Raw genomic sequence first — 25,659 nt, 5'->3', positions numbered from 1 at the left:
TTTATTACCAATGATCTGTCATGGACCAACCACATCAATGGGACAGCAAAGAAGGCATACCAACATCTCTACCTCCTTGCAACCTTCTGTAGATGAACCATAGAAAGCTTACTGTCAGGTTGCATCACAGTTTGGTTTGGGAACAGCTCTGCCCAAGACCACAAGAAATTGCAGAGTGTTGTAGATATAGCCCAGCTCAACACAGTGCAAATTTCCCACCATTGTCTTCACTTCATGCTGCCTCAATAAAGCAGCCAATATAATCAGTGAGCTGTCCCATCCCAGTCATTCCTCCTTCTCCCTGATCCCGTCAAGCAGAAGGTACAAAAGTCTAACTAACGCACACCAAACTAAGGAACAGCTTCTTCCCTGTTATTAGGCTTCTGAATGGTCCTTCCATAAGCTAGGGTACTGTCCGATTCATTGCTACCTCATTGTGGAGATCAGAATTTGCCTATAAAACTGGTGCACTACAATGCTAAGATTTATATTCTACACATTTTCTCCTTTGCTCTAGCTTTTGTACTTTAGTTTGACTTAATTGTATTCATGTACAGTATTATCTCATCTGTTTGGATAGCATGCTAAACGCTTTTCACTGTACCTTGATAAACGTGACAATAATAAACCTAAACCTAATCCATATCCCTCCATTCTGTACAATTCCTTGTGCCTGTATAAAAGACTCATAAATGCCACGATTTTAGCTGCTTCACTACTACCCCTGGCTGGGGGTTCCAGACATCCACCACAGAGTAAAAAAACACTTGCTCTGTATCTCCTTTAACCCCCCCCCCCCCACACCTTAAAGCCATCCCCTCTATCTTTGACAATTCCACCCAGGGAAAAAGGTTCTGATTGTCTACCCCATCCATGCCTGTCATAATTTTATATAGTACTATTAGGTGTCCCCTCAATCATTGATGCTCCAAAGAAAAAAAATCCATATTTGTCCAACCTCTCCTTGTAGATGGTAGACACAAAATGCTGGAGTAACTCAGCAGGTGAGGCACCATCTCTGGAGAGAAGGAATGGGTGACGTTTCGAGTCTCAAACCTTCTTCAGTCTGAAAAAGGGGTCTCGACCCGAAACGTCACCCATTCCTACTCTCCAGAGATGCTGCCTCACCCGCTAAGTTACCCCAGTATTTTGTGTCTACCTTCGATTTAAACCAGCATCTGCAGTTCTTTCTTACACATTCTCTCCTTGCATATAATACCCTCTAATCCAGGCAGCATTCTGGTAAACCTCTTGCACCCTCTCCAAAACCTTTTGCATTCTTCCTGCAATGATGCAACCAGAATTGCACAATATGCTCCAAATGTGGCCTAATCAAAGTTTTATAAAGCTACATGGAAAGGTTTAGGAGTCTGAAGAAGGGCTCCTACCCAAAAAGACACCTATCCATATTCTCCAGAGATGCTGCCCAACCTGCTGAGTTACTCCAGCACATTGTGTCTTTTATTTCAAGGTTTGGAGGGATAGTGGGCAGTGGGAAGTGGGATTTTTGCAGCAGATGGAGGGCTAGTTGGGCCAAATAGTCTATTTGGTGATGTTTAGCTCAATGGAAAGACAATTTCAAAATTTAACACTCTTACCACGAAGAACATTCTAACCATCTAGTTTATTTGCTGTGATAATATTTGTACTACATGATGAAATATTCGAGAACTGGTGGTATATTTTTGAGCACGATGGAGGTGCGGGACCAGGAGTCGAGCTTTGATTTCCACCAGGCATACATGAAGGCTAGCTACTAGCTCCTATTTAGAAAGGTATTCAACTTTCAGATTAACAACATTCTCCTGTATTGAGGGATTGGATTGACTTCCAGTGGCAATTAGAATTGGAATATTTTCTTCACATATTTTTCTCATTAAATAGGCCTTATTTATTAGGCCAGGATGTAGACAGCTATACTTTACAATTTTTTAAAGATGTCTCCTGTATTTTTGTCTTTAGCGGGAAGAAGCTGAAACCAAGGCTCGAGAGGAAGCTGAATGGCAGCGTCAAATAAGAGAACAGGCCTTTCAGCAGGTCGAACAGGAGAGGCTGGAGAGAAAGAAGGTTAGTGGGTTGGAATGGGGAAGCAAGCTGCTGATACAGGAGACGCTTAGTTTAAGGAGAAGAAAGAAGAAATGTTTTTATTGATGATGTTCTTTTATTATAGAGAATAGAAGAGATTATGAAGAGAACCAGACGAAGTGATGTTGGAGAGATCAAGGTAATCAAAATAACTACCATCAAACCTTCCAAGCAATGGCTTTTCCCTTCACTCAACATTTTATCATTATGGAGTATTCTTTTGTTACTATAACTGATTATTCTCCTTGTGCGTAAAGGTTATGAAAGTCAACGGCTTTTGGCTCATCTTATAAAAATGAGAAAGGTCATTCAGCTCATTAAGACCATTCTGGCTCCTATGGGGAACAATCCCTTCAGTACCATCTCCCCTCTCCTTATTACCCTGTATCCCTGCAACTTATTCTCTCTTACACATGTCCACTAACTCCCTTTTAATTGTTTTTGCAACTGACCATTCACTGTACCCAATTAACCCACGGGCACTTCTTTGGGATGTGGGAGGAAACAAAACAGCCAGAGAAAACCCTTGGGGTCACAAGAAATAATTACAAGCTCATAGAGCACCCGAGGTCAGGATTGAAGCCGGTCTCTGAGTTGTGAGGCAAGAATGCTAACTTGCTTGATCTGACTTCTGGTATCCATGTACCATTTGAATCCAAATAACATAGGTCAAAACATTTTTCTGGGCAGTGTAGGAAAATGTGGATTTCATTTTGCATTGGCTCATATGTCTAATCAGTAGCATTCTATGCAATATCACACATCAGCACGTACCTTCCCAGATTTTTTTACATCTTCCAATGTAACCTAAGAAGATAAGAAGAGGTCCACATACACAAGCATTGGGCCAGTCAGTACTCAGTTTCTGATGTTACTGTATCTGGGCGAATCAGGGCTTCCAAGGCACTGCCGGGTGATTGGTAATAACCATTTTTGGGCACATCTTATTAAAATTCTCTAAGATTCTGAGCATGGCTAGAAAAGCTTTTATTTATTGTCCATCACAGTTAATTTGAGGCAAAAAAGGACAGCACTGTGGTGCAACTGTTAGAACTGTTGTGTCACAGGGCTGGAGACATGGGTTCTTACCTAACCTCAGGTGTAGTCGGAATGGAGTTTCCACGTTCTCCCTGTGACTGGGCGGGATTCCTCCAAGTGCTCTGGTTTTCACAAGTTCACAAGTTATAGGAGTAGAATTAGGCCATTTGGCCCATCGAGTTGACTCTGGCATTCAATCATGGTTGATCTCTGCCTCCTAATCCCATTTTCCGGCTTTCTCCCCATAACCCTTGACACCCGTTCTAATCAAGAATTTGTCTATCTCTGCCTTAAAAATATCCACTGACCTGGCCTCCACAGCCCTCGTGGCAATGAGTTCCACAGATTAACTACCCTCTGACTAAAGAAGTTCATCCTCGCCTCCTTTCTAAAAGATAGCCCTTTAATTCTGAGGCTATGACCTCTGGCCCACGACTCTGCCACTTGAGGAAACATCCTTTCCATATCCACTCATTATTCTGTAAATTTCAATGAGGACCCCCCCCTCAACCTTCTAAACTCCAGCAAGTGTAGGCCCAGTGCTGTCAAATGCTCATCATATGCTAACCCACTCATTCCTGGAATCATTCGTAAACCTCCTCTGGGCCCTCTCCAGAGCCAGCACATCCTCTCTTGGATATGGAGCCCAAATTTGCTCATGGTACTCCATATGCGGCCTGACCAGCGCCTTATAGAGCCTCAGCATTACATCTCTGTTTTCGGATTCCAGTCCTCTTGATATAAATGCTAGCGTTGAATTTGCCTTCCTTCTTTTTTCTCCCACATCACAAAGACGAGCGGGTTTGCAGCTTAATTGGCCTCTGAAAATTGCCCCTTGCATTAGAGAGAATGAATGGGTAGGTGGGTTAACATAGAACTAGTGTTAACAGATAATCAATGGCTGGCATGGACCTGATGGGAGGAAGGGCCTTTTTGTATTATTGTATCTCTAAACTAAAATGATGTTAAGACACTTTAGCAAGTTGTCACCTCACCGTTGTAGGAATGTAGTCACATGTGGACTGGTTTTGGTCAGAATGTGTAAAGTTAGAATGCACGAGCAGTTCAGATTGAGTTCACACAACCATCTTGGGTGGGAAACTATGGGCAGGCAATAAATCCAACCCTTTCCAACAATATCCACGTGTAAGGTTAATTAAAAACATCTACAGTACCTTATGTTGGTTCATTTTCTGTAGACATGCTGTTTGGAAGCATGTGTAGGTTCTTCTCGGGGGCAAAATCTCAGCAATAAACAACTTGTTCAAGTTCATATTGCAAAACATAAAAATATTCTTCAGGTAATTACACGTCAGTACCCGATTCTTGGAAGTCCATCTCCCCTCTCTTTCCTCTCGCAAGTGTTCTGATAAATTCTGTTAAAACAAGTGAGGGGAAATTATAATTAAACTTTGAATGCTCCACTTTCAGAAAGAAGAAATTAAAGTGGAGATTGAACCAGCCACAAACGGGGTAAAGAAGGATCAAATCTTAAGCGCTATGGAACCAGGTAATGTCTGCTCCTGCACCAGCGCACATTATTCTAGATTTCCATAGTGGAGCAATGCAAAGGAGAAACGTAGTTGTTGCATATAAGGTGATAACTGCGTAAACGGCTTCTTGGTTTATTGATTATGCTAGGAAGAGCTGGCTCCTTTATCAGGCTATTATGCTTGTTTTCCAATGGTTCCAAAAAGGCACAAAACGGCTTAATGTTTTATTGATTCTCCTTCAGTTTCAGGCAACAAATTGGTAAGAATGGTGGTATCACAATGTGTTTCTTGTTCTATTCACACCGGAGTGCCATTCAATTCGTTTTTGGGTAGGATGGTTTGAATCGCATTCTCGTTTTGTAATGGGGCATTATCCCATTGCAGTATCCTGCAGGTGACACAGTGCTGTGGCGGTAACGTTGCTGCTTTATAGCGCCAGAGGCCCGGATTCGATCCTGACTACAGGTGCCGTCTGTATGGAGTTTGTATATTCTCTCTGTGATTGCATGGGGCTTCACAGGTGCTCTGGTTTCCTCACACATTCCAAAGACGTGCAGGTTTGTGGTTAAGTGGCTTCTGTAAGATTGTCTCTGGTGTGTAAAACTAGTGTACGGGTGATCGTTGCAGACGAGGTGGGCTGAAGGACCTGCTTCCACGTTGTATCTCTAAACCTAAACTAAAATGGGAGTGATTTGGCCTCAAACTCATTGCAGGTATAGAATGACAAATTATTCTGATAATCTGATTTTAAAGTTGGTTAATTCCTTGTTGGTAGTATCTTGACTTTGTTTTTTATTTTTTTTATTAGAAGTACGGTAAGTTACAATAATACACAACACATATGTCTTAATACATTTTTTTGTACCGCTTCATTTTTTGAGCTTTAAGAAAAAGATAGAAGTAAAGGAAGTAAGGAAAGTGCGCAAGAGTCGTGAAGGTGCAAGAGAGTGTTGAGAAAAGAAAGCCCCTTAGAAAAGAAGTTAGAGAAGGAAGTAAAGAAAGAAAGTAGACCCTAGAAAAGAAGGAAAAAGAAAGGAGAAACAATCGCTCTATTATAACATTAAACTCTGCAGAAAGGGGACTACCAACCAAGTCTGTTTTTGTTGTTTTGTTGCCAGATCCTGGTACCATTTATTTATTTATTTATTTTTAAAATTACTATTGCACCTCATGCTTGTAATAGTTCCAAAAACGTAGACCACGTCTTTTGGAATTGGTCTGCTTTGCCTGTATCTTGGCTTTGAAGGAGAACTTGCTCATATCTGCAAGAATGTTACGAGTTTCCTGATGAACCTAAAGTGGCAAAGTAACTTTTTAAAAATTGCTTTAATTATTATTGGTGTAGTATTGCTTTTTTTTTTAAAGAATCCAACAGAAATGCTTGTGCAAAAGATTTGGATAAACAGAACCAAAACATTGAGGCCTCAAGGCAAAACACCTGACAGATTGCTAGAACCCCTTCCCTGGCCTGACTCCATGCTATTTTACTCTGCACAAAGATTGACACAGAAAGGATGTTTTTATCAAATTCCAGACCTTACAGGAGATAACCTACCTTGACCACCTAATGCAACTGAGTGTGGCCAATGAATGCTGGCTGCATCAGCAGGATCCTAAACCCTTGGAAATAAACTAAATACATTATTTGTTGATGTATTAAGCTTTTTTAAGTTTATTATTTTCACGTGTGCCAAGGTGCAGTGAAATGTTTTGTTTTGCATGTTATCAAATCAAATCAGATAATGCTATACTTAAATGCAATGAAAGCAATCTCAAGTACAATTGGTTGAGCAAATAGAAAGATACGGAGTGCAGAATATAGTTCTTAGCATTGGAGTTTACCAGTTCCAAAGTCCAATGTCCGCAATGGGGTAGAGGTGAATCGGACAGTACATTAGCTCATGGAAGGAATGTTCAGAAGCCTGATAATAGAGGGAAGAAGCTGTTCCTGTCTGATAGTTACCTCTTTCAAGCTTCTGTATCTTATGCCCAATGGGAGAGGGTGGAAGAAGGAATTACCAGGATGGGACATAATCTTTGATTATGTTGGTTGCTTTTCTAAGGCAGCATGAAATGTAGGCGGAATCTGGTGGGGCGTCTGATCTTGTGATGGATTGGGCTACATCTACAGCTCTGCAATTTATTGCGATCTTGACCAGAACTGTTGCTAAACCAAGCTGTGATGCAATTCGACAAGATGGAAAAACAGTGCTAGTGAATGCAAAAACTTCCCTTAAAAGTCCCCTCAGTAGCTTCACTGCGAATGTAATTTCTAGCTTTCATCTTTCATCTTTCATCCACCCGCTGGAAAATCGAAGGTAGACAAAAATACTGGAGAAACTCAGCGGGTGAGGCAGCATCTATGGAACGAAGGAAATGGGCAACGTTTCGGGTCGAAACCCTTCTTCAGACCTCGGCTGCTGTCTGAAGAAGGGTTTCAACCCAAAACGTTACCTATTTCCTTCGCTCCATAGATGCTGCCTCACCCGCTGAGTTTCTCCAGCATTTTTGTCTACCTTCTGGCTTTTGTCCACCCATCTGCCATTCATATCCCTTTCACCTGTCTCCACCTATCACTTTAGGCTTTGTGCTGCCTCCACCTCTTTTCGAGCTTTCTCCTCGTCTATAATTATTCAGAAGAAGGGTTCCAACCCAAAACATCACCTATGCATGCTGCCTGACCCACTGTACTACTGTACTACTGTGGCAATTGTTTTTTTTTGTAAACCAGCATCTGCAGTTCCTGTATCTTCAATGGTGCAATGCTATTATTTTGTGATGTATGTTGATAACAGCAATAGGCGTTGGAAGCTGCATTACAAGCACCTCACACTGTGGAACACGGAGAAGACTCCAGTGGCTTTCTGTAGTGCCAAGTAATTACAGCTGGAGTACTGCTGCAGGTGAACACGGAGCCACGGTTATGTTAGAATCCAAGCAATCAATCTGGTGGCACTTAATCATTGGCCATAAATAACTTACCAATCCTAGCTGGAGAAAAAAGCTCTTGATCCAGACTTAATTCCCTCAGGACAGGATATCAGCAGATTTCCATTAAACTTGAGTGAGGATGATTAGGGACTGATCATATCCTGATATACGATAGCACTGCTTAGAGCTCGGTTGCAAGAGAGTTAATCAGTAAAATGTACTCATAGAGTTGTAATGCATGGAAACAGGCCATTCAGTCCAACTCACCCATGCTGACCAAGGAGGCAGCACGGCAGCTGTTAGAGCTGTTGTCTTTCAGCAACAGAGACTCGGGTTCGATCCTGATCTCGGCTGCTGTCTGTGAGGAGTTTACACATTCTCCCTATGACTGCGTGTGTTTCCTCCCACATTCCAAAGATGTGCAGGTTTGTAGGTTAATTGGCTGTTGTAAATTGCTCCCTAGTGTGTTGGGAGTGGATGCAAAAGTGAGATAATATGAAACTAGTGTGAATGGGTGATCGACGGTCATTGTGGACTTGGTGGGTCAAAGGGTCTGTGCTGTAGGTGTTGTATCACTAAACTAAATTAAGTTGCCGCATCTAAGTTGCCCATTTGCCCGTGTTTGACCCACATCCCCCTAAATCTTAACACACAGTGCTTGAGGACCTCAGCGGGTCAGGTAGTATCTGGGAATGAACAGGCAACATTTCGGGTCGGAACCCTTCTTCAAATTGAATCCGTCTAAAGGAGGGTCCCCACCTGAAATGTCACTTGGCCTTTCCGTCCTTAGATGCTGCCTGACCCGCAGAGTTCCACCAGCACTTTGTGTTTTGCTCAAGGCTCTAGCATATATAGTCTCCTGTGTCTCCCTCTAAACCTTTCCTATTCATGTACTTGTCCAAATGTCTTTAAATGTACCTGCCTCATCTACTCCTCTGGCAGCTCGTTCCATATATGCACCACCCTCAGTGTGAAAATGTTGTCCCTTAGGTTCCTATTAATCCTTCCCCTCTCACCTTAAATCTATGCCCTCTTGATTCTTGATTCCCCTAACCTGTGAAAAAGACCAAATGCATTCACACAATCTATAGTATGCTCCTCGTGATTTCATACACCTCTATTAGATCACACGTCAGCCTCTTGCTTTCCAAGGAATACAATTCTAGCCTGCCCAACCTCTTCTTAAAGCTCAGGCCTTTGAATCCTGCAACATCCTTCTTCTCTACACTTTTTCCAGCTTAATGGCATCTTTCCAATAGCACTCTTTATCTTCTGAATTAATTTGGCGTCCTTGTATCTTTGAGTTATTATTTTGTTTAATGAATTATATATATATTTTTTCATTTAATATGTAGCTAACAGTTATAAAATAGTAGTTTCCGGATTCTTCTTAGCTAGGTGTAATGTGAGCACTTCAGTGTGCATGGGTGCTTAACAAAATTGCACCAATATGTAATATGAGCCATGTGTAAAACTATCCAAGGACCAGTGTAACTTTGCATCCTTGTTTTCTAGTGGATATCGACACAGCTCTGATCTGTTTGGAGGGCAAGAAGGATGAGGCAGCTCATTCTGCTGTCATCCCAGCTGAGGCTGTACCTGTCCTGGAAGTGGTGGCAGCACCTGAGCAAGTGGATGAGCAACCTAACAGTGTGGATGATTCGACAGATGAGTTGCAGTCAATGGACGTAAGGTGGGCTGGCTTGTTTGTGTGTTTCTACCAATGAGGAAAGTTAAACTATAGTGAGGATTCTTACCAAAATAGTTACATTCCATTTTCTTAAAGGGCTATTCTGGGAATTTTAAATTGACATTCCCTTAAGGATCCTGAAAGGTAGAGGGAGCAGAAACAGGTTTTAAAATGTCCTGATGCAGGTTCTCAACCTGGATTGCCAACCAACCTTCTGCTTCCACAGCTGCTTCTTGACTCTCCAGCAGTTTATTTCTTGTTCCAGTTTCCAGCATCTGCAGTCTCTTTTTTATTCCTTCATTTCTTTTTTAGAACATTTAGTTTAACACAAGAGTCTCATAGCTTCGGACAGGGCAAATCTGAGCAAATGTGAATAACTGGTTGCTTCCGAGGAGGATTTCTGGCATTGTCAATAATAAGTCCATCAAAGAATGACTGTAGAACAAGCCACTCTGCCACTGGCTGCTCCAGCACTGACACGTTTTGCATCAATATCCTGCCTTGACTAGAGCTTTCTATTATTGAGTAAATTAATATTTGCCAAAAGTCCTCAGAAGTGAGGTGTTCCTTGATACTGTAGCCGACCATGCCATTCTAGAGCTGGAAAACAGAGCACTGGCAACATCTGGACATCAAGCTGTTCCAAATGCTCATAATCAGCACAAGGCTCCATGTGGCCTGCACATCAGGAGCTCCAGCACTAATGGATAAATCCCATGCATTGATACAGACTTACCAATGGAGTATTTATTTATTCAGACCTGTTATACAAGCACTGATAAGAATAGCCAAAATAAGTGATTACATTGAACGTGGAATGAAACTGGTTTAACTTGAGGTGACTGAAAGACAACAGTATGTTGTGGTATAGTATTATGATGTAGTACCTTTATAGTAGTGGGATGCTTCACTGAAATATCAGACAAATAAACGACACTAAGCCAAAGTCAATATAGGTTAGATGATTAAAAGCTTGAACATGTAGAATGTTCTGCAACACTGCAACACTGGAACAGGGCCTTTGGCCCACAATATCTGTGCTGAACATGAAGCCAAATTGAACTAATCATCACTGCCAACATATGATTCATATTCCATTCCCTGTATATCTATGTGCCTATCTAAAAGCTTCTTCACTACTATTATTATCGTATCTACTTTCACCATCACCCCTGGCTGCGTGTTAAGGCAACACCACTTTCTGAGTAAAAAAACTTGCCCCGCGCACTCCCCTCTGACATTTTCATCCTGGGAAAAGGTTCTGACTGTCTACCCCATTTGTGCCTTATAATTTTATATACTCCTATCAGTCCCTTCAATCTCTGATGCACTGGAGAAAACAATATAGTTTATCCAACCTCTCTTTATAACTAATGCCCACTAATCCAGACAGCACAAATCTTTTGCACCTTCACCAAAATTTGGTCAGAAAGAAAAAGGGAGCGTGTGAAATATTTTAATATGTTGGAATCGGAGGAATATATTGTTTGAGGAATATATAAAAAGGTGGGCAATTAGAAGAGCCAAAAGGGGTTACAAAAAGGCTTTGGCGAGTTGAATTAAAGAAAATCCCAGTTTTAAATACCTAGTAGACTGAGTGGGACCCGTTGGGTCCCTGTCACATGGGAGGCCTGGTCCCCCAACATAACCCATTCCCAAACGCAATATTCCACCACTCACCCGTTCCCCCAACGCAACCCATTCCCCCAACACAATATTCCACTATTCACGCGTAACCTCAAACTGTGCAGGCGCGGCTCATTTCCCTCATCCACAACACTCCCTCCTCTTCCTCTTCACCCTCACTCTTCCTTCCCCCCTCCTCCTCCCCTCCCCCACTCCCCCCCTCACCTCTCCCTCCCTATTCTTTCCCCTACCCTCAGTCACTCCCTCCCTCCATAACACCTCACCCCTCCCTACCCACCTCGTATCCCTCTATTCTCCACTCCTCTCCTCCCCCACTCTCCCTCCTCGCCTCCCCAGGAATGCGAGGGTGCCGCTCCTTTCCTTCCTTGCGCACCCGGAGCAGCAGCACCGCCGCCCTCAGAGCCAGGCTCAGCGTCCAGGCCTCGGATCAGCACGGCCTCTCCCCGCCCCTGGAGCCGGCCGCGGCTGCCCGCGAAGCCCCCCCCAAGATTACTGGGGTTGCGGACTGTAAGGAAAGCTATCAATATATATAGTGGGATATAGATCAGCTATAGGAATGGGCAGATAAATCGCAGATAGTGGTTAATCCGAGGGGTTGCACTTTGGGAGGTCAAATGTAAGGAGAAAATATACAAATAATGGCATGAGCCTTAACAGCATTGATGCACAGAGGGATCTTGGGGCCCAAGTCCATAATTCCCTGAAAGTAGCAACTCAAGTAGATAGAGTAGTAAAGAAGGCCTGCGGTATGCTAGCTTTCATAGGTCGGGGCATTGAGTTTCAGAGTCAGGATGTCATGATGTCATGATACAGCTCTATGGGACTTTGGTTAGGCTATGTTTGGAGTGTTGCGTGCAGTTCTGGTCGCCCCATTACCGGAACTACTGGGAGAGGTTGGACAGATGCATTGTTTTCTCTGAAACACTGGAGATTGCAGAGAGTTCTGATATAAGTATATAAAATGATGAGAGGCAAAGATAGGGTAGACAGTCAGAACCTTTTCGTAGGTTGAAAAAATCAAATACTGGAGGGCATAGATTTAAGGGTGAGAAGAACAAAGTGTTAAAGGAGATATGCGGAGCAACCTTTTTTCACACCGAGGATGGTGAGTGTCTGGAAATCACTGCCAGGATTGCCTCACAGAGAATGGTTGAAGTAGACATAATGTAAAAGTATACATGATCACCTGTGCAGACAAGCAGAACATCTGGCCCAATCCATGTTGGAGGTCTACTTTGTATGGGCAAAACTGAGCTTGTTTTCTATGCAATATTAATTATAATCTAGACTTAGAACCAAATAAAATTGCAGATGCTGGAAAACTGAAATAAAATGCTGGAAATACTCAGCCAGGGAAATTGGCAACATTTTAAGTCAAATACCCTTCCTCAGAACTGGGATGGAGAGAAAATAAGTTAGCATTTTATTTCCTAATTATAATACTTCCTAGTTTTCAGCATTTTCTCTTTTTATCATAGAATATGACCATTCACTTTGCACATTCATATTAAGTTACTTTCTTCTCCATATAGCCAGTGAAATGTTCTTTTATAAACAAACATGAAATAATAACCCATGATGTAGTTTTGTGAAAAGTTCATGATTCCAACATTATAAATAAAAATGTGATGGTCAAAATTTAGAAAAATACTGCAGATGCTAGAAAAACAAAAATAAAACCAAAGAAAAATTTGGAAATAGCAGGTAAGGTCGCATCTGTGAGAAGAGAAACTGATAATGTTTCAAGTGGAACCCCTTCATTAGAAGGTCGTTCAATGAAGTTTCAAAGTATATAATCCTGTAGTATTTTTGTTTCTAGCCCTATGTCAAAGGATGAAGGTATATCGATCCCTGAGTTCTCTCCACTAAATGAAATGAGCCACGATGTGGAACTTGAGAAGGACCAGACTGGGCTGAGTGATGCACAGGCTGTTGAAGATCTCATTGACCTGACAGGACATTCAACTTACAATAAGTTATCCCAGGATAAGATCAGCATGGATGACTGTAACAAAAACTTGATTGAGGGGCAGTGCATTTCCATGGAGAATCCTCTTCTCACATTGCTGACTAAATCTGCTGAGGAAACTCATATACAGACATCAGCAGGTAAACTATTCCAGGAGTTAACAAGTGAATGGTGTTAGCACATATGAAATTTCCTGTAATCTCAGAAGTTGGTTAATTGCTGATTACTAAAATGGGTTTATGTAGCATTACCATAAAGGGCATGTCCCACTTGGCGATTTTTTTCGACGACTGCCGCGTGATTTCTGTGTCGCCAAAAGATTTTGAACATTTCAAAATCCAGCAGCGACAAAAAAATGTTGCGACATTTGTAAAAACACTGCGCGTCATACATCATCACGCCGCGTCACTGCCGCGTCATACGTCATCACGCAGCGTATATTTTTCAGTGACCTGATACGTCAGTCAATGATGCCGGCAGTCGCCTAAAAAAATCGCCATGTGGGACAGGCCCTTAAGCAACTTTCAGACATTCTTTCATAAAATGTTTGATGAACAGGGAATATAGGAAATACTGGTTATAGAGTTTATTACAATGAAACAATTAAAGGAATCCAAGATATAGATACTAATTATAATTTGCACATGTAATTCCTTCAGATGGAGAGTATATTTGCTTAACTGCTTGTGTGAGCTTCAGCAACACACAGTTGCTAAATAAATCCAATGTACTGAGAAATGGACAGAATGCCCTTTACTCACATAAACCTACATTTAAAAAGATAAGATATTGAAAATATGAAATAAAAACTTAAAATGCTACAAACTCAGCAGGTCTGATGGTATCTGTGGAAAGAGACAGAACTAATGTTCCACTTTGAAGACTTTTTATCAGGACTGGGAAGGAGAGAAAATAAGAATGTTCACTAGAAAAAAATATGCAACTTATTTTTTCTCATTCCCATTTCATTGAAATAAATGTTAAACATTTCCACAGAAGTTTTGAGTTTTCTAATTTTAAAACCCCTTTTTCTCCAATTGAAGCTGTGGATCAACAATCGTATTCCTTTTTTCCTTCTCTGTACAATTTTAACATAAGCCCATTCAGATCAGATCACCTTCCTACCTTTGTTCTAACTTTCATATTTCTAAATGTTCTCCTGAGATACTATCTTCACTGACCCCCCCCCCCATCAAACTAAATAACCACTACATATGGAGCACTACTATATGGATAAATGATTCATATTTTCTCTATAGTATCTACAGCGTTGAAACAGGCCCTTTGGCTCAACTTGCTCACACCGACCAACATAGAAACATAGAAACATAGAAAGTAGGTGCGAGAGTAGACCACCAGGTCCGTCGAGCCCGCACCGCCATTCGCTCATGGCTGAACACTAAACAGACACACTTACCCACAAACAGTAGACACAAGACACAGAACACAAGACACTACCCTCCCCTTTATACCGCTATCACCCCTCTCCACCCCAAGAACCTCGTGATCTCCTGGGGGAGGCAAAAAACCGGATAAAAACCCAGGTCCAATTCGGGAAAAAAATCCGGGAAATTCCTCTCCGACCCCAATCCAGGCGATCGACACTTGTCCAGGAGATCACTCAGGTCTTACTATACTAACCATACCTAGGTCCATATCCCTGCCCTCTCCCCGTAGCCCCTTATCCCCTTGGCAGCTAAAAAACCATCTATTTTAGTCTTAAATATATTTAAAGTTTCTGCTTCCACTGCTCCCTGGGGCAGTGAATTCCATAAATTAACCACCCTCTGGGTGAAGAAGTTCTTCCTCATCTCAGTTTTAAAAGAGCCCCCCCTTATTCTGCAACTATGTCCCCTAGTTCTAGTTTCCCCGATCATTGGGAACATCCTCGGTGCATCCACCCGATCAAGGCCCCTCACGATCTTATATGTTTCAATGAGATCGCCTCTCATTCTTCTAAACTCCAAAGAGTAGAGTTCCAGCCTACTTAACCTTTCCTCATATGTCAATCCCCTCATTGCAGGAATTAATCTTGTAAACCTTCGCTGCACTGCCTCCAGGGCTAGTACATCCTTTCTTAAGTATGGACCCCAGAACTGTACACAGTATTCCAAATGTGGTCTCACTAATACTGTGTACAGCTGCAGCAAGACCTCCGTGTTTTTATACTCAATCCCCCTAGCAATAAAGGCCAAAACTCCATTGGCCTTCCTGATTGCTTGCTGCACCTGCATACTAACTTTTAGTGATTCATGTACTAATACCCCTAGATCCCTTTGCGTTGCATTACAACGCAGCTCCTCCTCATTTAGAAAATAACTTGCCCTATCATTTTTTTTCCCAAAGTGAATGACTTCACATTTATTAGTATTAAATTTCATCTGCCAAGTTGTTGCCCACTCACCTAGCTTATCTATATCCTTTTGCAGACTCTTCCTATCCTCCTCATCCCCTACTTTTCCTCCCATTTTTGTATCGTCCGCAAATTTTGATATATTACACTTGGTTCCCTCCTCCAAATCATTTATATAAATTGTGAACAACTGGGGTCCCAGCACCGACCCTTGCGGAACCCCGCTAGTTACCGGTTGCCATCCCGAGTATGAACCATTTATCCCCACTCTCTGCTTCCTATTTGTTAGCCAATCCTCTACCCATGCTAATATATTACCCCCAATCCCATAATTTTTTATTTTTAGCAATAGTCTCTTATGTGGCACCTTGTCAAAAGCCTTTTGGAAGTCCAAGTATACCACATCCACCGGTTCCCCTTTATCCACCCGGGTTGTTACTTCCTCAAAGAATTCGAGCAGATTCGTTAAACAGGACTTCCCCTTCACAAAACCATGCTGGTTCTGTCCGATGAAGTCATGTTTATCCAAGTGCCCCGTTAGTGTTTCTTTAATAATTGTCTCTAACATTTTACCCACCACCGATGTTAGACTAACCGGTCTATAGTTACCCGCCTTCTGTTTACTTCCTTTTTTAAATATAGGTGTTACATTGGCCATTTTCCAATCCACTGGGACCGTTCCTGCCTCCAGGGAGTTTTGGAAAATTATCACCAATGCATCCACAATCCCCACCGCTATCTCCCTCAAGACCCTTGGATGTAATCCATCAGGCCCAGGGGATTTATCCTCCTTCAGTCTCATTAATTTCCCTAATACCACCTCCTTGGTGATCTTAATAGTATTTAGCTCCTCCATTCCTACCGCCCCCTGTTTATCCAGCGTTGGAATATTTTTTGTGTCTTCTATGGTGAAGACTGATACAAAATACTCGTTTAATGCCTTTGCCATTTCCATGTTCCCCACCAACAACTCTCCAGTCTCACCCTCCAATGGACCAACGTTCACCTTAGCCACCCTTTTTCTTTTTATATAGCTATAAAAACTCTTACTATTAGTTTTTATGTTGTTCGCTAAATTCCTTTCATAGTCTATTTTCCCCGTCTTAATTAATCTCTTAGTTATTTTTTGCTGACCTTTAAATGCTTCCCAATCCTCTACCCTCCCACTATCTCTGGCTACCTTATATGCCCTTGCCTTCAGCCGAATACTATCCTTTATAGTTTTACTGAGCCATGGCTGACTGTTCTTACCCTTACCCCTTTTTTTCTTCATAGGAATAAATTTTTCTTGAAGGTTATACAGTATACCCTTAAACGTACACCACTGCTCATGTACCGTCTTATTCTTGAGTCTGCTATCCCAGTCAACTTTGATCAGCTCAGTCCTCATACCTTCATAATCCCCCTTATTTAGACTAAGCACCCTAGCCTGAGTTTCAACCTGCTCCCCTTCTATTTGAATATGGAATTCGACCATATTGTGGTCACTTGTTCCCAACGAGTCCCTAACTATGACATTTTTAATTAATCCTGCTTCATTACACAGAACCAGATCCAAGATTGCCTCCCCCCTTGTCGGTTCTGTGACATACTGTTCTAGGAACCCGTCTCTAATACATTCTATAAACTCTTCCTCTAGTCTACCCTGCCCAGTTTGGTTTGCCCAATTAATATGAAAATTGAAGTCCCCCATGATTACAGCAGTTCCCTTTTTACATGCGTCAACTATTTGCAGATTTATGTTCTGACTAACAGCGTCACAGCTATTTGGAGGTCTATAAATTACACCCACTAGTGTTTTTTTCCCCTTATTATTCTCTATCTGTACCCAAGCTGTTTCACTATCCTGATCCTTCAACGCAATATCCTTCCTCTCTATTGCCGTTATTCCCTCCCTTATTAAAAGGGCCACCCCTCCTCCCTTTCTTTCCTGTCTATCTTTCCTAATTGTCGAGTACCCCTCTATATTTAACTCCCAGTCCTGATCCCCTTGCAGCCATGTCTCCGTAATGGCCACGATATCATAACTATATATACTTAATTGCACCGTTAATTCATTTATCTTATTACGAATACTCCGTGCGTTTAGATAAAGCACTTTCAGATGATTTTTACTACCCTTCCTTTCCATTTTTGCCCCTTTTACATCTAGAGCTTTATCTTCACACATTCTGTCTCCTGTCACATTTTGACTTTCCGCTTCCCCACTGATACCCTGCTCTATTTCCTCTACCCCTGCCGTTATTACCCCCCTTGATACCTCCCCCCCGCTACTTAGTTTAAAGACCTCTCTACTGCCCTAGTTATATGATTTGCCAGGACCCCAGTCCCAGCACCGTTCAGGTGAAGTCCGTCCTTACAGAACAGATCCCCCCTGTCCCAGTACTGGTGCCAGTGGCCCAAGAAACCAAACCCATTATTCCCACACCAGTCTTTGAGCCACGCATTTAGCTTTCTAATTTTACGTACCCTCGCCGATTTGGCCCGTGGCTCAGGTAGCAATCCGGAGATCAGTACCCTCGAGGTTCTGCTTTTTAATTTATTCCCTAACTGCTCAAACTCCTTCAGCAGATCCTCCTTCCTCGTCCTTCCTATGTCATTGGTCCCCACATGGACCACGACCACTGGATCCTCCCCCTCCCACTGCAAATTTCTCTCCAGCATCGCAGAGATATCCTTAACCCTAGCACCGGGTAGGCAACACAGCCTTCGGGACATGTTCTGCTGGCCGCAGAGAACCTTATCTACCCCCCGAATAATACTATCCCCTATCACTACGGCATTTCTTCTAACTCCCCCCTCTTGAATGGCCTCCTGATCCACGGTGCTGCAGCCAGGTTGCTCATCCCTCCCACAGCCCCTGATCCCGTCCTTACATTGAGTAAGAGCCTCGGTCATGCTCGTCAGGGACAAGGGCTGTGGCTCCTGCCGCATCTCCTCCTGGTTCCCCCTACCTGCCTCGCTTATGGCCACACCTTCCTTTCCTTGCTCACTGCCTACTGAATTAGTTAAACTGGTCGGTGTGACCATCCCCTGGCACAAAACATCCAGGTAATACTCCCCCTCCCTGATGTACCGCAGCGTATGAAGTTGGGTCTCCAGCTCATCAATGCGGAGCTGGAGTTCCTCTAGCCTCAAACACTTACTGCAGCTGTAGGGATCTTCTACATCAATGGTGTCGACAAATTCCCACATCTCGCAGTATTGGCACATCTCCTGACCGCCCATCTTATATAAGTAATTAACTGGTCCTATTTAAGAATCCCCTACTGTATTGATACACCCCTTATTTATATAATCCTACCTCCTATAAATGGGAAAGTACTCACCCCAGCCGTAAATTACCTACTGGTTTGGCTGTCTAGTGGTAATTCCTTCCGCTCTTCCTGTCTGGTCCACTGCTCCCTTGCAGTGCGTGGCAAACCTCTTTGCCTCTGTTAGTCTCTGTTAGTCTCTCGAGTCTCTCGAGCCGCGGTGAGTTCCACCTGCTACAGTAGTGAGTTCCACCTGCAACAGTAGTGAGTTCCACCTGCAACAGTAGTGAGTTCCACCTGCTACAGTAATGAGTTCCCATCTACACTATGTCCCATCTACACTAGCCCCACCTGCCTGCATTTGGCCTATATCCCTCTAAAGCTGTTGTATCCATGTACCTGTCTTAATGCTTCTTGAACATTGTGATAGTACCTGCCTCAACTACCTCCTCCGGCAGCTCGATCAATACATACGCTACCCTTTGTGTGAAAAAGTTACCCCTCGGGTTCCTATTAAATCTTTCTCCCTCACCTTAAATCTATGACTTCTCGTTCTCGATTCCACAACTTGGCGCAAGAGATTCTATCGATCTATTCCTCTCGTGATTTTGTCCACCTCCATAAGATCGCCTGATGATTACTGGCATATAGTTTAGAGATAGATGTGGAAATAGACCCTTCGGCCCACTGAGTCCGCACCGACCAGCGATCCCCGCACACTAACACTATCCTACGCACACTAGGGACAATTTACAATTTTACCAAGCCAATTAGCCTACAAACCTGTACGTCTTTGGATTGTGGGAGTAAACCTGAGCACCCGGTGAAAACCAACGCAAGTCAAGTGGAGAACGTACAGACTCCGTAGAGATGGCACAATTAGTCAAGATTGAACCTGGGTATCTGGCATTGTAAGGCAGCAACTCTACTGCTATGCCATCGTTCTGTGCTTTAAATGTAGACTATACTGTTTCATTAGGCATAATTGTGAGTAGTTTGAGAATCTGCTACAGGACGGATGTTATTACGTTAGAACGGGTGGAAAAGAAATTCACCAGTATGTTAGCAGGGTTTGCAGGCTTGAGTTACAGGGAGAGATTAGATCAGCTGGGACTGTTATCTTGGTGTGTACGAAGCCTAATTGTTTCGTTTACTTTAGAGGTGCAGAGTTGAAACAGGCCCTTCAGGAATGCCAAGTCCTCACAAACCAACGATCACGCATACGCTACCTATATGTTATCCCAGTTTCATATCCTACACACTAGGGATAATTTACAGAAACTGGAGCACCCATGTGGTCACAGTGGGAACACACAAACTCAATATCTATAGACAGCACCCACAGTCAGGATTTAACCCAAGTGTCTGGCACTGTAGGGCAGCAACTCTTTCACAGTGGCAACTGTGAGACGTGCAAGAATCTGAGGGGCGTGGATAAGGTGAACATTCAGTCTTTTTTCCCAGGGGTAGTGGATTCAAAAACTAGTAGGCACAAGCTTCAGATGGGATTGGAGATCTAATAGCGATCTCAGGGGCAACACTTTCATCAGAGGGTAGTCCGTATCTAGAATGAGGAATCAAGACGAAATGGCCGTTTGATTGGCTGGCTGATTTCAACTGGGAAGCGTAAGGGTTTGAGAAAATAGGAGGTTAAAGTTCAGAATTCAATAGTTGGGAGTGAAATTGTGGGATGTCAGATGATGCAGGGAACAAGGGGAACTCTCTTGCCCTCTTCTGTCCCATGGGAAATGTGTTTCCCCAGGAACCGGCCACTCTCATTTCCTTTCAGTGGATGGATTGCCTGGTTCCAGGATAATTCAGTGGATAGAAGGAATGGGTGACGTTTCGGGTCGAAGAAGCGTCTCGACACAAAATGTCACCCATTCCTTCTATACAGAGATGCTGCCTGTCCAGCTGAGTTACTCCAGCATTTGTTTCTATCTTTGGTGTTAACCAGCATCTGCAGTTCCTTACTATATATAATCCAGTGGGTATTAGCTAAAATGCAAATCATATAAAAATTGAGACTTTTGTAAAAGTCTTTAACATTGAATGCAGATTGATTGCGTTTTTTGTCCTAACTCTGATAAAGGTAAAAATGATTGAATTAAAATTAAATATCTAGGATATGTTGGAAAGAACTACAATTATCAAGGGAGATTTTAATCCACATTGATTGGACTAACCAAACTGGCATGGGTATCAGAAGAACTTGTGGAGTACGTCAAGGAATGCAGGATGTTAGGGAACCAGTACAGGACCAGGTTATTTTAAATATGGTCACGAGTAATGAGGAAGGATTAATAAGAATCACTTGTGGGATTTCAGGTGCAGTTTGACACCACAGGACCAAAAGCATTGTCTTCACTTAAATAGGGGCAATTAAATTGGTGTATAGATGAAGTTGTCTAAAATGGTTTGGGAAAATCAGCAGTACGGGTCAGTAGACAAACAGTCAGACATCCAAACAGCCAGTCCATAACAACAGGAATTTATCCCTATTAGAACGAGGGATCCCATGAAAAAGAGGCACAATCTGTGGTTAACAATGTAGGCCAAGGATGTTATATTGAAAACTTCCTCTCTTGATTCCCACACCCACTCCATCCCCATTGTTTCTCAAGCCCAGCTGATCCCTCCGAGAATCTTACTGTAGGATGGAACAGGTTTTAATAGGCTCCTATGTCCATGTTTCTAAAATGTGAACTTTCTTTTGAACTTTAATTGGTGAATTTTGAATAACTCAAAGAGAGGAACATTTTATAATTTTGGCTTTTTAATTTGGTGCTGAAATTATATTTTATCCTTGTAGCTGATGAAGTAATTTTGTCCTTTTCCAGAGCTTTGAACACATGGGCCACTGAGTTGATTAGTCCAGCACGACTGTGTCTTTGTGAAGATTAATGTAGCCTTTGTTAACCAACAGCAGTCCTTCACGCAGCAGTTCAAATTATCTGTATTAAATGTGTTTTTTATTTTAAGAAAATGTACAAACATTGACTCTGGCCAGAATGGTCAGTTTGAACAAAACACTTGAGTGCTATTTATCCTGCAATTAAAATGTATTAATAATAAAAACTCGCTCATAATTATGGTAAAACTCATTTTTCTCAGGCCTTCCTATTATTTAAACTAAATGCTGCTCACATTTTCAGATAGTTGTGAATATTATTGTAATTTACTAAGCTTCTGCATACTTCTCTTAATATTCAAGCCTATTTACTGAATTGCCTCAGGAGAAAGTGTATTTAATTGTCGTGTGAATGATGCTTGTTGTAATGCAAAGTATAGATTAAGGGATATTGTAATGTGTACTTAGAAAACTCAGGAATTCTTCAGTGGCAACTGAATGTTAATTTTTAAATGTTATATTATGATTCACTAAACATTTTGCCACATATCTAATGAATTTTATAAATGAATATTCTGCATTTCTTAATTTTTTATGCTAAAAATAATGTGCAGTTCTTCTGTTAAGTTGATAGTTAACTATTATTCAAATACAGCATTAACACCCATAATAAAGTGAATATAGTTAATACATAGAATAAATATATCACAATTGACTCAGAAAAGTAATTAACAGAGTGATTTATCTTTAAATGTACATCGTCATGTTCTCAATTTGCACGGATTTTCACTTGTACTTCAAAGGAAGGAAGCAAAATCTGGTTGAAAATCTGTAGTTGAAATTCTTTACATATTTTGGCAGAGAAACACCAAGCATGTCATAGACAGCTATTCGGGATTTTCACTTGCAGACAGCATCTTCCCCCCGTGTTTTCACCAATAAAGTGACTCTCACTTTGAAATTGTGCAATTATACAATCAAATATATACTGCAGATTTAAAAGGATGTTTTTAAAATTCTTCTTCAAAATGTAATGCCTAAAAGTAATATATGTGGTCATTGGGGAGAACCACTCCTTAAATATTTCCATCAGTACAGGTACCCAATAAAGGGCAAAGGAAATGAAAATATCAGTTAAAAGTGCAGCAGTCGTCGTTTCTTTCTTGAATAGATCTTGTTGACTAGATAATTACTACTGATTAACAAATAGCAAGGTTATTAAGTGTTTAAAGATCCAGATAGGATTGGAAAACTTTCAGGCTTGTCCTCAAGGAATTGAATATTAATATCCTGAGCACCACTGCAAGTGGACATTGAGAAACGTCAAATGCAAATTAAAACTACTGAAATCATATTTTCATTTCCTTGGAACTTTTTTTCCAATCATTAGTTGCCAAGGGGGTAAGAAAAAGAATTGTTTGACTGAGCAGGATAATTAGAAGTCGTCATATTATGTCATTTCCAGAAGTGCCTGTGACCAGACTTTTCCACCCTAGATCCAAAACATCCAGCAGAACATATTGATTGGCTTCAATCTGTCCAGTACCACCATGATTCCCAATGTTTCTTTGCAAAGATCACATAGCATTTGTTAACCAATCATTAGCTTGAACTCAGGCAAGTATCTGATCTCAGGCAAGTTGTGGCTGAGTGCAGGGTTCGTGCCAGTTTCAATTAATTATTTCCTTAATCTTGTTGTTTTGCTGCAAGAACTACCTGATGATAAATGTGAATGATTGGTTACAGATGAAAAAAACGACGATAGACAATCTGAAATAGTTTGTGATTTCAAACAAAATGGTTCCAAAACATAAAGTTGACAGCTATGCTGATAGTTACGGTAACTGCATATTTCAGGGTAATGTCCTGGATTGTGACACTGGGCATAACCACTGTGTATCTATTATTTGTTGCTGTGGGAACCAAGCTTGGTCAACTGCGTCAAGTAGCACATTTCCATTTGGAAAGATTGTGTTACACAGAATCAAATAGTGATGGGTTATTTATCTCTGCAAAGTCCATGGTTGCTTGTTGCCAAGAAAAGCAGTATTTCTTTAAGTAAACCTAAATATATATGTGGTAAATTGAACTGCTGGCTTAAACATTTACAAATCAGTTTATCAGCTTTTGTTGGATAGTAGAATGAATTTCCCAGTGCTTATTAATTGCAGAACTACTGTTATTATGTGTGATTGTACACACATGTATGGCCAAATTGTTTCATTGCACTAATGGATCCATTCTGCCAGTGGATGGTCTACACAATGGTTTGCATGCCACAGCAGTCTGTACAAATTATCTCATTTGAGAAAGCTACAATATATACCACATCCAGTGAACAATTTATGCATCTGTAATAACTCACTGATAAATAGTTGTTGTTGGCCAATGTACAATCATTGTTGTGTAGTTGCTGATGTGCTAAATCTCATAATGTGGAGCATGTATGTGTAAAGCATCAATAAATTTGTATTGTAATTGCTGCTATGTTGTGAAACATCTGTTCACAAGTAATTTAGACAAACGGTAAACTTTGATGCAATGAACAAAACAAAAATAATATTCTTTGGACGAAAGGAGGAGGTGAGCTCATGGTCAAACGTCTGACAACTGATGTTATGAGTAATAGAAATAATTAAATTCTTAAGTTTTTTAATCAAACATGTTCATATTGGTTTACTTTATTCTTAGGATGAGTGTATTACTGATCATTTATTGACTAGCTGACCATGGCGAATATGAAACTTGCTTTGATAGTTTTCTATCATTCCCACTCCCTCAAAAATAGCTCTCTAGATTGACTTGGACAGTTTGTAACGTTTTCTTTATACAGGTACACAACCTTTTATCCGAAAGCCTTGGGACCAGACACTTCTCGGATTTCGGAATTTTTCGGATTTCGGAATGGAAGATTTTTAGTGTAGATTAGGTAGGTAGCGCGGGCGGCTTGAAAAGTCTGGAGCGGCTGCCTCCTCCCCGGAGACAGGGAATCATTGTAAATCATTGCTTAAATGTTAGTCAGTTAGTTTGGAGGGATTTTATGTGGTGGGGGGGGTGAAGGGGGAAACTTTAATTCTTAGTCCCCTACCTGGTCGGAGAGGCGGGGAGCGGGCAATGCCTTACCGGGTCGCCGTGCAGTAAGCTCCGGAGCGCTGTGGCCGCCGACTCCCAACATCGCGGAGCTGGGGCTGCGGGCATCCGGCCGCAGGCGGCGCCGGTTGGAGCTCTGACCCCGACGAACTCTATCCCTGGCTCCGCGGCTCCAAATCCAGCGCCGCCCGCGGCCGGACGCCCGCAGCCCCAGCTCCACGATGTTGGGAGTAGGCGGCCACAGCGCTGGGATACCAGCGGGGAGCGGGCAATGCCTTACCGGGTCGCCGTGCGGTAAGCTCCAAGCGCTGTGGCCGGCGACTCCCAACATCGCGGAGCTGGGGCTGCGGGCGTCCGGCCGCGGGCGGTGCTGGATTTGGAGTGCCGCGCAGCCAGGGGTAGAGTTCGCCGGGGTCGGAGCTACAACCGGCGCTGCCCGAGGCCGGACGCCTGCAACCCCAGCTCCGCGATGTTGGGAGTCGGCGGCCACAGCGCTCCGGAGCTTACTGCACGGCGACCCGGTAAGGCATTGCCCGCTCCCCGCCTCTCCGAACAGGTAGGGGACTAAGAATTAAAGTTTCCCCCTTCACCCTCCCCCTTCACATAAAAGCCCTCCAAACTAACTGACTAACATTTAAGCAATGATTTACAGATGTTTAAGTGTCTCCCTGGTCTCCGGGGAGGAGGCAGCCGCTACAGTAGTACAGACCTGGGTTGACCGTGCGTCGTTTCGGGTCAGGTTTGGCGCCAAACGCGAGCTTTGGTGTGCAGACGACATCCTGGATAAAATGTCCGTTTTCGGAGCTTTTCGGTTTCCGGAATTTCGGATAATAGGTTGTGCACCTGTACTAACCTTTGGCTATGTTAAACACCCAAACTCTGTTTTATTGCACGTGTTTTCTTTGGCTTTGATATAGTTTTGCAATGACAGGTCCTCAAAAATAAAACATAGATTTAGTTTCAGTCATACAGTGGAGCCTCCTGCCCAACTCATCCATGCTGACCAAGGTGCCTGTCAGTTAGTCCGAGTTGGCACATTGACACATATCCCTCTGAACTTTCCTATCCACGAACCTGTCCAATGTATTTTAAACAATGCAATTTTATCTGTCCCTCTCTTCCATTGACTCCATTTATACCTCGCTCTGCCTCGGCAAGGCCAGCGGCATAATCATGGACGAGTCACATCCTGGCCATTCCCTCTTCTCCCCTCTATCATCGGGCTAAAGGTATAGAAGTGTAAAAATGCGCACCTCCA

General features: G+C 42.4%; 1 protein-coding gene across 1 annotated transcript in view; it reads left to right on the top strand.

Annotated features, from left to right (window-relative positions):
- map7d2 (MAP7 domain containing 2) overlaps nt 1-23,972 on the top strand; it is a 90,709-nt gene extending 66,737 nt beyond the window's left edge. The window contains exons 13-18 of the mRNA XM_033033510.1: nt 1,963-2,067; nt 2,171-2,224; nt 4,555-4,633; nt 9,063-9,240; nt 12,704-12,993; nt 21,301-23,972. Of these exons, the coding sequence (XP_032889401.1) occupies nt 1,963-2,067; nt 2,171-2,224; nt 4,555-4,633; nt 9,063-9,240; nt 12,704-12,993; nt 21,301-21,308 (714 nt within the window). The 3' untranslated portion in view covers nt 21,309-23,972. The remainder of the gene's footprint in view (nt 1-1,962; nt 2,068-2,170; nt 2,225-4,554; nt 4,634-9,062; nt 9,241-12,703; nt 12,994-21,300) is intronic.
- Nucleotides 23,973-25,659: the final 1,687 nt, after the last annotated feature.

The sequence above is a fragment of the Amblyraja radiata genome, chromosome 14 (assembly GCF_010909765.2).
Source record: "Amblyraja radiata isolate CabotCenter1 chromosome 14, sAmbRad1.1.pri, whole genome shotgun sequence".
Lineage (NCBI taxonomy): Eukaryota > Metazoa > Chordata > Chondrichthyes > Rajiformes > Rajidae > Amblyraja > Amblyraja radiata.
This window is presented reverse-complemented; position numbering and strand designations above follow the sequence as displayed.